Below are 16,829 nucleotides of genomic sequence, written 5' to 3'. Positions count from 1 at the left end.
AAAATAGCGTCAGCTCTTGTTCTCTACGTTGTCATGACGTCCTGTCATGCATAACTTAATCTAGTTAACATTATGCATTATAATCACTTAACCAATAACAACCGAGTAACCAATAACACCATAGATAATTCAATAGTGGTGCCATAGTAACTGCGGATAACTGCCAAACAGCCAAATACACAGTGCTGAGGGATGAACCCAAGCAGTGTTGGGATGTGCAGTGCTTTGAAAGGGTGTCACTTTCCATTTATGTTTATTAGTCACAGTACACTGTTTCCGGCTATTGACGTTAATAATGGACATTGATAACCAAAAATAAATACAAAATGTAGTCTACAAATAATTACATTAATTTGCGGAAGACAGTAGAGCAACACGGCGCCTAAGTATATCAAAGGCAATTGCCCACTCAATTTGAAAATGAAACCAAATTATATAATTCAAATTTTACCAGGGTACTTTCTGAACAGATTGTGTATCTAAATACATACGTAGCAATGCGCAGAGGGCCCAGGCGGGCTTTGAACCCCAGACTCCCGGGTAATAGCCATGCGTGCTTAACCATTCGGCCAAAGGGAGATCCCCCAGGCTAAGTAGCCAGGGCATATGATCAATTGGAAGTATAGTGACAGGACCGCCACTGTCACACATATTATTCTTCAATGGTAGTCATTTCTTCTACTGTATTCAGTGTTTATTTGGGATCAAGTATAAAATACAAGAAAAAAAAACCTTTGACAGTGTTTTGATTTTCATAACTACTAAGAACGGCAGGTTTTCTTTTTCTTCTGCAATAAAGACACAGGCAGCAAGGGAACAAACATGTGTGCGCTGTTTTGTCTTGGCAACATTGGATAAAACTTCTCCCTTTACAACAGCAGGTATTTGAAATTCACTCCCTGTAGTATGTTAGGGATTTACTCACTGGCATGTGCAGTCCTTATATTTATAATATAATACTTGTAAACCATTCAAAATACTGAAATCCTATGAATTTTAACTTCATACCTCTCTGAACCTCTTGACTGGCACCAGTGCTAGAAGCATCCACAACTCATCTTTAGTTGCAACTTTTGTTGAGACTCTCTGTGAGATCAAAGTTATGTATATTTACTAGCTATAGTGTTTAATACAGTATGTCTAACACAGTGTCTCTTTGTGCAAAGCGCACACTTAAGAGTGGCTTTTTTATTGCTGCCTCCTCCTTCTCCACCGTGTTCTCCTGTGGCCTTCATTAAGGACTTCCCATCAGTAAATAGAAAGTGAGAGCCACTATAAGCAGTAGGCAGAGAGGAGAGTTGAAGGTCTGGTAGGCTGTAGAAGGCATGAAGATGTCCTCGTATTTATAAATACTAATCATGCGATCGCTGACGGGTGGACTGTCGATGTCATGCCTTGTGATGGAGCCTGTTGGAAAAGAATGCATCAACTGTGTCACATTCAAATAAATAAACATGTAATACATTGTGCTATGCCTTGATTGGTCACCTTGGATTGCAGGTCCCCAGGCAAAGAGGTAATACCACGACAGGTGTAAATCCACAAGCGTTTCCTCTCGGGGGACGTAGAGCGGCCGTTTGAAGCGGCACGTCACGCGGTTGTTCTCAAAGATGCCCTCCTCGTCTCTGGCAGGGTTCCTCTTTATCTCCTTGGCCCACTGGCCAACATTGTAGAAGTGGTGGATGCGCACGCGTCCATTGTCATCATGGACACAGCCCATCACGTCATCACCTCCCTGGGAAAACAGGAAGTCTCATTCTAAAGTGCAACGTTTTATTTAGTGTGAAACGGGGAATTCTGTTTAAGAGTACTGTTTTTGGCCAAATAAATGTAACATTATGACATAGTTTTGTGCAATATGAATAGTTCTATCTTTGAGCCTTTGAATACAAAAATACAACTATCTACCAAACCCCTCTGAAATTAAGCTGTATAAGAAAATTAGTCCCTCTAACAGACTAAAAATTTACTTTGATTTTTTGATAATCATGAAAGGTCTAAGAAAGGAAATAAAAAAAATAGAACAGTTCAAAGATTAGGACTGCAGTATTTTCATTCATTTGTTTTCATTACCTGCATGAACTTGCATCTTTTTAACTTTAACTTTTTTATAAAGTGTTTACTGCATCACCATTGTTCCTGATTTGACAGACAACAGATCAACTAGTAGAGTCCGAGGTCTGATGTGCAAGCGAGAATTTGAGATTAAACTCCGGAGGGGAAAGGTGAGAATAGGAACATACATTTGGCCTTAACACAAACAGATGGAGAGTCAGGACAAAACGCACACATTATGTTATATAATGAGAAAGAAAATGTGTTTTTATGCTGCTCTTGGTCAGATGCAAATCTCAGGATATGTGGCTACACACCATTTTTTTGTCAGAGGAGAAACCGACAGCCACCCAGCCGTCTGTGTCTGCACTCATCTCGTACTCCACATCTGTCCCGATGCGGCGATAACTCAAGAAGTAGTCGCACGTCTCTGCATCACACCCTGGTTTCCCGTATCTGTTAATGAGACGGGATAAAAACAGCCACTCAAGTACAAACACATTTACTGTCAAAACCCCAGAGGTCTGACTTAGAGGACATCTAGATATAAAACTGGATTGAGCAGATCCATGTTTAACTGCAAATTCCTGCAGCTACAGTATCTAGGCTGAGACAGCCCAGGGGGAATAAAGCTGCGTGTTAGTTCTGACTGTAAGGAGCCGGTGAAGCGTGAGTTCTTTTCCCACCTTATGCAGCCTTTGGTCACTCCACAGTCGATGACTTTGATCCTGGCAAAGGGATCCACTGGAGGAGCTGTGGGGAAGGGATAACCTGCAGCATAAGGGGGAAACAAATCAGATGAAAAATCCAATTCCACTGATAGAAAAACTAACAACAAACAAATGCTGTCAAGATGGACAGACGGCCTCCTAGGGGGAGCCAATCTGCAGAGTCCTATGTTTCCATGCGTGCGCGTGGGGGGCGGTGACACCGGGGAGCTGGCCTTGGTCCTGAAAGGCCTGGCACAACGTAAACAGGTCCGATCCGAGATAACAATGATCACCTTCCCTTCTCTATCTTCTCATCACACACTGCTTATTTCACCAGGCGGCTAGCTGCTCTACAGCCGTCTTATTAGTCGACGACCTCGAAACCAGTGCAGAGGAGACTTACCGTCGTCGGACAGATATCTGGACTCCAGGAACTCTGAGGCGAAGGTGCTGTACGAGTCCTTGTGCGGCTCCTGGTGACCAGGCTCCCCGTGCTCCCCGTGGCCGCCCCGAAGCGCTCCTTCCTCGGTGGGGCTCGCCGCGACCCCCCACCACCCGCCGTGGATGAGCAGCGCCGACAGCTGCGCCAGGCTCCGAACCAAAATCATAGCCGGACGATGTTAAAAAAACAACAACAAAAAAACGAAAACAAAAACAAAAAAACAACAACAACACAACACGGGAAGGACGGGAAGGACTACACCGACTGTGGGTCGTTACGTTTTAAATGTCGACATTTCTGATGGTTCGCCATAGCAGCGTCATGAGGAAAAACATCAGCGCCGCATCCTAATTGCCCGTTTGGCTGCTTAATCAGAGGGATGTGGCGGGGGGAGATTCAGCGAAGATCACCGTCCGATCGGGAGGCTAATCCCCCGCGAATTACCTCGATTTGCGAGCTAAATCTATTATTTACACACACAACGTTAATCCTCTTTGAAATCCAGATGCCGGACCGCAGCACCGAGATCTTGCTGTATTTTTCAGTAGGATGAATGGTCTCGCCCGACCTCCCCTCTTCTCCTTCTCCTCTTCCTCCTCGGTCAATCACAGCGTCATCCAATCAGGAGCTCCTACGTGCTCCCATCAGAATCGATCGATAGGGCACTCTGGCCCACGATTTGGCTACTATCACAGCTGTTCATATGATGTTAAAGGTTTTTAAACTTACTAAAAAAAATACCCACATTCGACTTGAGACTGGAAAACTCCAAGTCTTGACTAAAAATGATGCATCAAATTTGGAAGAAAAAAAAGCCAAAAGAAGTTACTAGAGAAAAAACTGTCATTAACATAAATGGCACGTATGCAACTCGTAAAATTGAATAAAATAACACGGCATGTGTCGAAGAGAATATCGCGCTTTCCTCACATTCTTGACCTGCAGTGATTCCAGAGCCTGTACACACTCCTGCCACTTGGTGGTGATATAGAGCTGTCACTGACACGCCGGCGCTCACTACCTGCTGCTTGAACTTGACTTGTGTGTTGACTGACAGTTCAAACGGGAGTGCAATGCATCTATTATCTACCATATAACTAGCATTTCTGCTGCACATCACAGCAGTGTTGATCGGAGTCCAGAGTCAGACCAGCTGACTTTGGATGAGTTGGATGATTAGATTTAATCTGCCACAGAAGATACAAAATCATGTTTAATGTACGTTGAAAAATAAACACTACTTGGTAATTCTTTTTTAATTCAATCTTTATTTAACCAAGTCAGTCCCACTGAGATACAAAGACCTTTTTTTCAATGGAAGCCTGGCCAAGATAGCATCAGTGTATGAGTTAAATTTACATCATTAAGACAGACAATGCACCATGTCAAGGACAGACAACAAAACATGGACATACAGTAAAATACAAGCAAAATACAAGCAATCTCTGATGAACTCACACCACTAACAGAGACTCAGAGCAGTTACTGTGCAATAACCATCCTTCCACTTCACCTGTTTACACCTGTTTACCTGTTAACCTGTTTACATTGCTCATCATACTGCACTACTGTTAACATTGGTGTTTACATCACATTATTGCACGACACTGAACATTTCCACTTTCTTTTATGTTTCTTTTTATTTTATTTTACTGTCACAGGGTATACATATGTAAACATATGTATATATTTTTTATATTTATGTATTTCTTTAGGTATATGTGCACATTTAACGAATACTTGCATATATATATATATATATATATATATATATATATATATATATATATATATATATATATATATATATATACTATGTAGACTTGTATATAGATCCTTATTTTACTCCACCAAGTTGCACACTGTTTATAGTTTATTTATACTTCCGGTTGCACATTGTTTACTTGTTCACCCTTACTTTTTACTTATTCTGTAGTTTGTTTTTTGAATAGAGGTCAATAAAACATCGGCATCGGCAGTACAGGATCATAACACCACAAAAAAGCAAGTGCAAATGCGATACGATGTGTCCATCAATCCCATCTGAGCTGGAAGGTCAACAATAGAAAACGAGGTTTGGCAAATTGAATTGCATAGAAAAAAGTGGGAACAAACCACACAATGAGGATAACAACCGAACTCACTAAGGAACACAAGGTCGAGGTGGCTTTGCTGTTCATGCTCGTGTCCTGCAGGTGATGCTGTTGTAACACAATCTGAACCAGACCTGAGCGTCAACGTCGATACTGACTGACAATAATCGGCAGAGATTAGAAACTCATTATTTTTTGGGGGGGAAATTACAATGACATATTTATTTCCCGGAGACACATCGCTCACTATTAAAATCACAAATACACTTTACCTCTGACCTTCACAATGACTTACCTACCTGGGTGTGCTTTAATGTTCTGTCCACTTGATGAACACATTTTTGCAGAGGTGTGTTTCTCTCTAACGCCATTTGAGGTATTTCTCAATTCAGGTGTCGATAAAATTATGGATAAAATAAATCATAGTTCTAAATCATGCTTAAAGAAGCGATGAAGATCTTCAGCACACACAAACTTGTAGGATTTGTCAAGAATTTGGAGTTTAGTGATATAAGGATACGGTATGTTTTTCATAAAAAATAAGAAAATGCAATTAATTATTTCAGATAAATCAACTGGAACATAAACCCGGTGAGGCACTTTTCTTCCTCTCTTGTTAAAATGCAAAGCTCAGGTACAAAGAAACAGTTCACACAGAACTACAATTTCAGCTGTTTTCTACTTACCTCAGTGTTGTCAATAGATGCTCTGATCACATTCATTCCAATGCACAGAACCAAGCTGGATGGGATACAGGCACACTCATTCATTCGTTCATTCTTAAATCATTTATTCATTTTCTGAATCGCCAATCATTCTGTTCTTAATATTCTCTTTTTTTTAAACACCAGTGTCAATAGGTGGAATTTTTCTCTCTCAGTAAAACTCCAGAATAGTTTGGTGAATTAGAAGCAGTCGCCAGGACCGCTATCGGTGCAGTGGCAAATGCCTGGTGGTTGAAATTTCAATTTTGACTGAACTGTCCTTTTAAACGGTCCTTGTGGGTTTAAGCTTAGGCCAAGGTCAGGGTCAGGGTCTGCTCCTGCATTTCTAAAAACACATGTTTTTTATATCATTCCTGCGAGCGTGTGTGTACATAAAAGAGAGAGTGACCTTTCACCCCTCCACTCCTGGCGCCATCTGATTCTGCGCACGCACGTCGACCTAATCAATCGCTCCTCTTGTTCTCAATCTGCCCAATTATCCGTCGTTTATCCTCCTATTATTCCCGCTCCCCTCCCTTGTCTCTCGCTACTTCCCAATTACCTCCTCCGTGTAGGGGGGCAAAGCTTGGCGGGGTAATGAGGGACTCTGAGGCGCACCAATCTTACCATAATGGGCCGGAAAGGAAAGGTGGTCACTCATTAACGCAAACACTTAATCCGAGGAAGCGAACGCTCAGCGCTGCCGTTGACGGGGAGAAGGATGGCAGGTGTCTGTGGAAGCAGGAGGAAGAGGAGAAGAAGGTGAGCTGGAGAGAGGGTAAGACAGGAAGGAGGGTGGTGGGATCAGTGGGAGGGGAGGGGAGAGGAGGGGAGGATAGGGGTGAGACGGCGTGCTAAATGTCAGTGTTGTATCTCCTGGGCCTGAGAGACGAGTCAGTGACAGCAGGACAATGGCCACTGGACCCATTCAGAAACACAGCTGCTGCAGGTGCCAGCACACACACACACACACACACACACACACACACACACACGCGCCCACACACCATGTGTGTATACAATATTTTCTTCCACGTGTGCTGCTTCTTCTTTCTGTCTCAGCTGCTCTTAAAAAAATAAAGGTGGCGTATTCCATAATTTACTTTGCCGTCAGCCGACTAAGCAGCTGATTGATGCCTCTGGCAGAAGTGTCGGTGTCTCTTGCAGCTCAGTCGCTAGTCAGCACCTGTAGCTCCCAGGTGCATATGGTGCATTTCTTCATCTCTGCAGGCATCGTTTAAGACAAACTGCAGCTGTTTCACTGGGATTTCAGAAATGTTGCACTGTTGGGAAATTGTGTCAAAACATTTTTCAAATAATTAACAACAACAATAACAACAACATCATCATCATCATCATCATCATCATCAACAACAACAACAACAACAACAACAACTAATAATAATAATAATAATAATAATAATAATAATAATAATAATAGTAATAATAATTTGAACAGATAGCTGCAATTTATTCTGAACTTACTGTCCTTCAGAAAAACTATCTAAAAAAAACTACAAATCTATTCATTAAACAAATTGCAGGGTATTTTTCACATGGCAGTTATGGAGGAGCCTGACACAGTTATTACAGAGGCCTCTATTTTTTTTTATTTCTTTTTTAAAAAGAGGAAATAAATAATAAAAAATGTAAACATGTAAACATTTTGAATAGAGAGATACTTGGAAAATTCTAAAAACACTTCCCCCTTCATTTACCATCTCCTGCAGGCCTTCACCTCCTGTTTACAGGTTAATAACAGTGGTGTGTGCGTCTGTGTGCGTGTGTGTGTTCACGTGCACACGCGCGTGGAGGTTTCTAATAGAGTTGCAGAGGCATCATTTAATTCCCCCGTGAAGTTGCAGGGAGAAAGCGTTTTATTTTGGCTCCTAAACTCAGCGCCTCGCACCTCATTCTCCGTAGGACAGAGCCGAGATCACTTATCGACTTAACACCGCTAATAACAGCAAGCTATTATACCACCCCCCCACCCTCCTCTGCCACACACACACACACACACACACACACACACACACACACACACACACCAGTCATAATGCAGCTGTGTAATCTTGCAGCAGGCCTCTGCACCCCCAGGGGTTCATTTAGGGAGTTGTCAGAAATCACTTTACTCACAGACAACAGTAAGCACTATTGGCATCCTCCTCTGTCTGCCCAGTAATTGCGCCTCTGCGGTAACACCCCCCACCCCTACACACACACACACACACACACACACACACACACCCTGGCCCCTGCTGTTTGTGTGCAACGCTACGGGTCACTCTGCATCAAAGGGAGGTGAACAAAAGGCAGGTCTGTCTGTCTGTCTGTCTGAGCGATTTGCATATGTCGCCTGTTCTTCATTTTTTTTCTTTCCCTTCTCGTCTGTTGGGGTCTCCGTGTTTACCAAAGGCTGAAACTGTTCCTTTGTGCCTAGGAAATATTTGCTTTTGATGAAATATTTGCTTTTGAGATAAGACAAAGCACCGAAGAGGCATCAATCAGCTCTCATTAACCACCCTCTATATTGGTGGACACACACACACACACACACACACACACACACACACACACACACACACACACACTCACACATTGAAACGCAGGGTCACACATCAGCAGGCACACATTCATCACTTCGCAGCCCTTCCACACATCCGCGTATCGACGGCCGACACCGGCAGCCTGCTGTCGGTGGAATCATCCGTTAATCTGCAGGCGACGGCGCCTCACTCTGCACTAACACGCCCACCGTCCAGGGCCTTAAGCAGTGATTATGGTGTTGGGCAGTGGGGGCTGCGGTGGCTGGGGGGTGGGGGTGGGGGTTGGGGGGTGTTGCTCCGTCATTAGCCTGGTTAATCAGAGTCTCGCTCCAGGTTAAGCTCCGCGTTCTCGGGAGACGCGTCTGATGAGCTGAGAGCCGCGGCCGACCGGCCTGCACGTCTTCTTCCAGTCGGGGCCGTGGGGAGGCCTCCAGCGCCACCCCCCGCCCCCGCCCCCACGCACACACACACACACACACACACACACCCCGCCCACCTCCTCCAGCCAGTAATCTATAACTCCCCCCTGGAGCACAGCGGCAGGGGCCTCAGCATCCTGGACAACACTGACACGCTGCGCATGGCGATGAGACACACACACACACACACACACGCACACACACACACACACCTGTTTGCGTATGACTGTACATGTCACTAATGCAGAGCTGGCCGCCATCGCCGCAGCTTCTCAGGGTTTGCTGAAATGGCTCTGATCGGCTCCAGAGAGAAGAATAAACAGCGACCTCCATGTACTTTACTGAGGACTTTGACTTCACGCTTCAAGTGACCCAGTTTCCAATTTGCTCTGCTCAAGTGGTGCTGATCAGAACTGTAACGTCAACAACACCCATCCATCCATCAGGTACTGGGAGATGTTGGATCCTAACCCGCCGTCTTATTGCAAAGACAGATTACGAACATGAAAATCCATCCATCTATTTTCTATTATATCTCTTTTCTTTCCTCTGAGGCCTGTCTCAGCTGTCTTTGGGAGAAGGCGGCAAGATCGGCAGTTTATCTCACGGCCTCATAGGAGGATTTACACTTGCACTCACTACTACGGCCAATTTAGAGCTCCCAATTCACCACACTTGCACGTTCTTGGACTGCAGGAGGAAGCTGGAGTGCCCAGAGAGAACCCACACAGACACAGGGAGAAGGTGCAAACTCCACACAGGAAGGCCCCGGGGCCTGAACCTTCGACCTTCTCACTGTGAGGCAACAGCGTCCCTGCACCAATGCAAGCAGGGAAAACAGCGTCTGAATTCTGAGACTGTTGGACTCAGAGCTCCTTGTGAAAATGGATTTCAAATGCAACAATTAATATGCCGCTGTAGTCGAAACAGAAAGAACAAACAGATATTCCACTGCTCTCTTGTGGGCCTGCAGCTGGATGCCTCTCAAATGTCCACCACAGAATGGTGTTTAAGAATTGTGCTCGAGCCTGTCTCAAGCGCAAAGGCAACATTAAGAAGCATTTTAAAAAGCAGCTGTAAGCAGGTACAGGCAACAGAATGCACAGTGCAAAACCCTGCAGTGTGAATCCAGCCTCAATCACTACGTTTACATGCACGGCTTAATCGAGCCATGCCCAACATTCGGTTTTCTCCTCTGATCGGACTTCTCTCCTCTGTCCCAGTTCACATGCAGCTGAGAAAATCCAATTATGAGGGATACATGTTCTCCTCCCCAACACCAGGGGGCGATATAAGTATTTTCAGTGTGTGAATTTCTGGTTAACCTCTTTCATCGCACAATAACAAAACAACTGGAACACCCGCGTTCTTTCAATTTCAAATTCATTCATTCATTCATCTTCTATACCCGCTTATTCCGAATCAAGGTCACGGGGGTCTGCTGGAGCCTATCTCAGCTGTCTTAGGGCAAAGGCAGGGTACACCCTGGACAAGTCACCAGTTCATCGCAGGGCAATTTCAAATTCAATTCATTCATTTTTCAAGAGGACAGTGTACAGTGTACAGCAACCCATTTTACAGGGATGTGATTGTACCCAATTTTAGCCAGGGGCTGGTTTAAATTGGTGGTCCCCCTGCACAGTAGTTTCAATAGGAGGTCAACAACAGCAGTAAAGAGCTGTAGTAACAGTAATAAGCAGTTCATATTACAATACAGCACCATGGCAATTGTAAATGTTGTTTTATAAATGTTTGATATTGAGCATAATTTAATTACATAAATAAGTTTAATAATTTCACTCAGCAATAAATAAATAATTATAAAGTAAAAATAGAATTTTAGGTTATGGTTGATTAGTTTCTTAAAATAAAATACAAGAAGGAACCAAAGTTCGTTTTTTGTTGTTCCAAGGGGAAAAACCTTTTGACGTGCATTTTTCTTGTGAACGCATGGTGGCCTTACCAACAGCAGCAAGTGTCCTTTCTTTTTCTTTTTTGATATAACTGTTCCTCTAAAGCATACTTAAAGCCTCTATTCATAACAAGCAGCCCAACGAGGTAATGTGTTTGTATATGCAGTTTTGACATTGACACGTTGCGCTATTTTGCCATTTATTCTCTTGATGTGCATTATGTGGTAATTTGTTATATTTCAGTTCTCACGGCGTGAACGTGCTGATACGTCTGGAATACTAATAAACGCCCGTTTTAAAAGAACCGTCCTGCGTCAGTGTTATGAAGAGAGCTACAGTGAGAACTCGCCTGCTCGGCGCGGGTGAGAGAGAGGACCGCAGCGGATGACGGAATGACGCACGCCACATAAGCAAGCCCATGTCGTGTTGTCGGCATTTCAAGTTATAGTCAGAAGTACTCTACCAAGACAAGTTAAAGTGGTGTGAGAAGTGACTCAACTTGCAATTGTAATTAAGAACTCAGTTAATCTGAACTGTGCCGGTACATGTTTGGGAACAAATCTTATGTGCTGACGTTCACGTTTGTCATACGTTACATAGTTTAAAGGGAACTTATGCCAAACAAGGGTGTACATGAAAGCTCACAAAAATGAAAATGCAGCTTATGTGAATCTTAAAGGGAATCACAGTGATTTATTTTGTTCTTCTTATATGAAAGATTTGTGAATTATCTAATTTCTAAGCACATCATTTGTGTACTTACCTTATTCAAGTATTTCTGTGTTTTGATGAATTTTGTCATCTCATTTTGTTTGGTATTTTCATCCGCCACAGTTACCATTACACCAATCCAGATAACAATCAGATCTTGATTATTTTACAGTTGTGCTGTAGCTTGCATTTACACATAGATTAACAGAAATTCACTCAAGCTCAGTATTTGTACTAGCCTTTAAACGTCAAAGTTTTCTCAAGATGTCTGATGCAAGCACAAAAACCTGCCTTAAGGTCCCTGAAGCATCTGCTCAACTGGCCTCAAACCCTGAAGTTGCAGAGGAAAGTGAAAGGCTAAGAAGAAGTGAAAGAACCCGAACCCTTACAGAAAAGGGAAAGGAAATGCAAGATCAAATTCTCAAAAAGGTGAGGCGCCAATACAAAATAATGTATGAGAAGTGGAGGTATCATGCCAGAATAGGCAAGGAAATGTTAGCTGATCAAGCCTCAGAAAGTGAGTTGGAAGAGTTCATTTCACACATGGAAAGTGCGTGTTCTGACATGATGACCATTTATGAGGAGCTACGCCGATCACAAATTCCTGAACCAGAGTTGATACATGTGTATCCCTGTCAGCATTTATGATTAAGAGAGCGAAAGAGCAGCTTAAAGGGCACACATCAGATAAAGAGCAAGAGCCTTGGCCCGATGTTGGATCGATCTTAGACTCAAGTTCTTCATCAAAGTCACCATCTCACAAATATGGTTCTGTACACTCAAGCATTCAGTCCCTCAAAAGAAAAGAAGCTGAAGCTGAAGCTGCTGCATCACGGGAAGTTTTAGCAGTTCTGGATGAACAAGAAAAGGAAGTGTCAGAACTACAAAGACTAGAAGTTGAAGAAAAACAGCGACTGGCACAGTTTGAAGCAGAAAGGCTCTCCAGACAACAAGCGATACAGGAGAAGCATAGAAAACTTGCACGTCTGGAAGAAATGAAGAAGTTGAATGCAGCCCGAGCTCGAGCAAAGATATATGAAGAGGTGAATGAAAATTTTGAACTTCTCAATTCACCATTAGATGATGAGCTAGCAAGAGAACCTCAAGCTCTAAGCATCACCGTTCTTCCAGTGACAACTCAAGCTTTCTGTGTTCCGAGCCCGTCAGTCACTTCCCAACCTGTGCCAATAGCAAATCAAGCTTTCAATGCTTCAAGTCCTCCACTCATTCCTCAGTCATTCCAAATTACAAATCAAGCCCCTTCAGCTTTCGTAGCCATGCCTCAAGCACAGAACAGCTTTGATCTGGTCAATGCACTCGCAGAAGCTATAAGCGCTAATCGTCTCCCAACTCCAGAGCCCGCATTATTCACGGGAGATCCTTTGAAATTCAAAGACTGGCGTCTGTCCTTTGAAACATTAATAAACAGGAAAAACATTCCGAAGAATGAGAAACTGTACTACCTAAGGAAGTATCTAGGTGGCGCGGCAAAGAAGGCCTTTGAAGGACATTTTCTACTAGGCACAGAAGAAGCATACGACTCAGCCTGGCATCTGCTGGAGAAGCGTTTCGGAGACCCATTCGTAATTGGGAAGTCCTTCAGAGACAAGCTGCACGGATGGCCAAAGATAAGCCCTAAAGATGGTGCTGAACTTAGAGAATTTGCCGACTTCCTCAAGAGCTGTGAAGCAGCTATGTCACACATTAAGACATTGGAAGTTCTTAATGACTGTAGCGAGAGTCAAAAGATTCTGCTGAAATTGCCAGATTGGTTGGTATCCAGTTGGAATCGTAAGGCCATGGAAATCAGACAAACACGTGCTGTGTACCCATCATTCAAAGAGTTGGTAAACTTCTTATCAAAAGAAGCAGATCTTGCTTGTGACCCCATAACCTCAATACAAGCACTCAAGGTTGTGGAGATTGACAAACCGAAACATCCACGAAGTCAAACACTACATGCAAAAACTCTGTCTACAAACACTATACAGAACAGCGTCCCATCATGTGTCTTTTGCAGAAGAACAGGACATGTTCTCGCTAAGTGTATAAAGTTCTCTGAAAAGACAGTTGAAGATCGTGTCAAGTTTGTGCAAACAGAGAAGCTCTGCTTTGGATGTTTAAAGACTGGTCATCAGTCAAGAAGGTGCGAAAAGAAGAGCACGTGTGAAAAGTGTCAGAGAAGACACCCAACATGTTTACATGATGACAATTTCAAAGAGCATCAAAGATCAACACCTCCAAGAGGAAATGACAAAGTGGACACAAAGGAAGTAACTGCAACAGCAACTACCAACAGAGTAATACAAAGAGATCTAAGTACACATACATCTCCAATCGTTCCAGTCTGGGTGTCGTCTGAAAAACAGCCAGATCAAGAAATCCTTGTCTATGCACTGTTAGACACTCAAAGCGATACAACCTTTATCTTCGACGAAGTAGCCCAAGACCTTGACACAAGTAAAGGAAATGCTAATTTGCAGCTGTCCACAATGTCAGCAAGGTCAACCGTCATACCCTGTCAAAAACTGACAAATCTACAGGTGAGAGGATACAACCAAGAGAAAAGGATTCCATTGCCATCAGTTTTTACACGGGAGTTCATTCCCGTAGACAGGCTGCACATTCCAACCTCCGAAACATTTCTAAAATGGCCTCATCTGGAACAGTTGTCAGACAAGATTCCACCTCTATTAGATTGTGAGGTAGGCCTTCTTTAACTAGCAGCCCAACGAGGTAATGTGTTTGTATATGCAGTTTTGACGTTGACACGTTGCGCTATTTTGTCATTTATTCTCTTGATGTGCATTATGTGGTAATTTGTTATATTTCAGTTCTCACGGCGTGAACGTGCTGATACGTCTGGAATATGAATAAACGCCCATTTTAAAAGAACCGTCCTGCGTCAGTGTTATGAAGAGAGCTACAGCAATAATTGCAATATATGTCTGTACTGGTCTTCAATTGAATCTAATTGGAGCTCTGCAAGTCCGATTTTAGTCGGTCATAGTCGGACTAAGCCAGTCAATTATTCAGTTTTCTCGAGTGTCATGTAAACGTAGTGAATGACTGCTGTGACCCGACATCTAAATGTTTAACTACCTGTGTCTGTGGCGCGGGGAGTAAGCAACCAGCTCAGCAGAAACGGTGCGTAATGACCGTTGGGACTGTTGGGCTCTCCCAGACACTCACTCATTCACAAACCTGCTCTCCCATGAGGCAGTCGAGGTCTCGGGGCTCAGCAGGAAGTGGAGGTTGGGGTGGGCGGGAGGAGGTGCATCCGAGCCAAGTCCTCCACCAGCCAGCCTCCTCGTCCCCCCACTATCCCCTGTGAGCTCATTAGCCCCAATCATAACCACTTCCCTGCGTCTGCATTACATGCTCCATCCATCGCCACCCCGCTGCACACAAATCACTCCCTTGGACCAGTGTGTGTGTGTGTGTGTGTGTGTGTGTGTGTGTGTGTGTGTGTGTGAGTGAGTGTGTGTATGTGTGGTGGCCCCTAGCCCAGAAGAGAGAGTGGGTTTAAAGGACGAGGAAGGTCAGAGCCGACATTTCCCTTGTGGGCTTTGCAGATCCTGTAACAGCAGTGAAAAAAAAATTATTAGCGAGGGGCCAACAGAGGGGAGGCGACGTCTGCGGGGGTGAGCAGCGGGTGTAGAGGGGCTTAAAGAAGTGAGTTTCCAGGTGATGGAGTGGATGAGCAGGTTTTAGTTCAGGGGAGGCCAGAATTTATTTTAATGCGCCGTGTGACCCAGATGGGTGGCAAGGGAGGGGACGTCAGGCGGAGGTGTGTGTGTGTGTGTGTGTGTGTGTGTGTGTGTGTGTGTGTGTGTGGAGGGGGTGGAGATAAAGAGGTTTTTCATTTAAAAAACGAGTGTACGGCGCAGACATGCAGGAAGGACCCCCAGAGGAGGCAGAGAATGGGACGAGACAACAAAGAGCCTCATCATCAGTTGGCTGAATGGATCCGTCTATCTGCCTCCTTTATCTCCCCCGACCATCTCTTCCTCTTAATCAGACTCTCATTGTGCCATTAGGGCGAACCTGTAGTCTTAATCAGAGGCTTTGGCACACACGTCCACCGCCACTCCCCCCCACACACAAACGCTAAACAAACACATTCTAATGCAACAGCCATCATGTCATCAAGTCAATGAGCTCCAATCCTCTCCGCCCAGAACGCAACACATGGGGATGCCCATCAGTCTGCCAACACACTGGCAGTGTGTGGGCGCGCGCGCGAGTGTGTGTGTGTGTGCATGTGATCTCAGGGGACAAGAGGCTCAGCAACCTGAATCACCTTCCGTCCCAATTTTTTTTTTGTTTTGAGTGTGGCATGAATACACCGCAGACACACACACACACACACACACACACACACACACACACACAATAACTCAGCCCTGTGCATGTCAGCGAGTGTGTATTGATAATGTCCATTAGCATATTTATGATCATTGCCAGCCTCTTATTGTTTGCACGCTCCATTAATCTTCATCTGCCGCCTGCCGACTGACAGCTCAATCTAACAGACCATCTCTGGGCGCACACGCACACGCACACAAACGCACAGCACACACACTTGGAAAACATAGTTGGACACACAAACTTGGGTCACAAACCGAGGCGTATTGTTTCACACATGCGCTCGCTCACACTGGCGACGTTGTGATTGACGCTCACCCTACACTCAAGGTGTGTGCGTGTGTGCGTGTGTGTGCACTTGGCTTCTCCTGAGCTGTGCCACTGAGTTGCACCTGCAGGCGAATTTCCGTGAGTTTGCGCGGCCCCGCAGGTGGCCGATTAAACAGTGTGCACCAAGCTAAGGTGCGCAAACACACGGGTACGCACGCCTGCAACGCACTGCTGTCTATCTCAACTCTCATTATGACAGAGGTCCCATGCGTAGCGACGCCACACGCGCATGCCTCGGGCGCACTGAAAGGAAACAAACAAAAACACAACACGACAGAAAATAAGAACCTCTTTCAGCAGGAAGTCCACACGTGCGCGTCTGTCGCGATGACAGCCAGTGTTTGTTTGTTTGCGCGCGCTCCGGCGTTTAACACGTGTGTGCAAAGCTGGTGCGGCTGACTGACTTCCAGCTGACCACGCTCGTGAGTGAGTGAGTGCGTGAGGAGCAAAGTTCAACAGGGGGTCTGTTCTCCTGCTGCCTCCTTCCGGCTCCGCCCCCTCCCATCACGACCCTGCTGCTCCAGGAAGAGCCACCAAG

At 44.6% G+C, this 16,829-nt stretch overlaps 1 protein-coding gene and 1 long non-coding RNA gene across 2 annotated transcripts; both read right to left on the bottom strand.

The window, feature by feature from the left end:
* Positions 1-236: 236 nt before the first annotated feature.
* LOC142879356 (uncharacterized) lies at positions 237-1,125 on the bottom strand. The gene is made up of 2 exons (XR_012925293.1): positions 535-1,125; positions 237-382 (listed from the first exon to the last, which is right to left on the bottom strand). It is a non-coding gene; the product is annotated as an uncharacterized LOC142879356 (long non-coding RNA).
* A 31-nt stretch (positions 1,126-1,156) lies between these two features.
* frrs1l (ferric-chelate reductase 1-like) lies at positions 1,157-4,054 on the bottom strand. The gene is made up of 5 exons (XM_076012584.1): positions 3,169-4,054; positions 2,742-2,826; positions 2,373-2,511; positions 1,489-1,735; positions 1,157-1,407 (listed from the first exon to the last, which is right to left on the bottom strand). The coding sequence occupies exons 1-5, from the start codon at positions 3,371-3,373 to the stop codon at positions 1,235-1,237; spliced, it is 849 nt and encodes a 282-aa protein (XP_075868699.1). The 5' UTR covers positions 3,374-4,054; the 3' UTR covers positions 1,157-1,234.
* Positions 4,055-16,829: the final 12,775 nt, after the last annotated feature.

The sequence above is a fragment of the Nelusetta ayraudi genome, unplaced genomic scaffold (assembly GCF_046127955.1).
Source record: "Nelusetta ayraudi isolate G7.1 ecotype Tasmania unplaced genomic scaffold, CSIRO-AGI_Nayr_v1 ptg000136l, whole genome shotgun sequence".
Taxonomy (NCBI): Eukaryota; Metazoa; Chordata; class Actinopteri; order Tetraodontiformes; family Monacanthidae; genus Nelusetta; species Nelusetta ayraudi.
This window is presented reverse-complemented; position numbering and strand designations above follow the sequence as displayed.

Excerpts from the sequence above, each read along its gene's own strand:
- frrs1l (XM_076012584.1), bottom strand. The coding sequence starts at position 3,373 with ATGATTTTGGTTCGGAGCCTGGCGCAGCTGTCGGCGCTGCTCATCCAC. Across the intron at positions 2,827-3,168 it reads CAGATATCTGTCCGACGACG|GTTATCCCTTCCCCACAGCT; the intron begins GTAAGTCTCCTC and ends CTTATGCTGCAG. Across the intron at positions 2,512-2,741 it reads GTGACCAAAGGCTGCATAAG|ATACGGGAAACCAGGGTGTG; the intron begins GTGGGAAAAGAA and ends TCTCATTAACAG.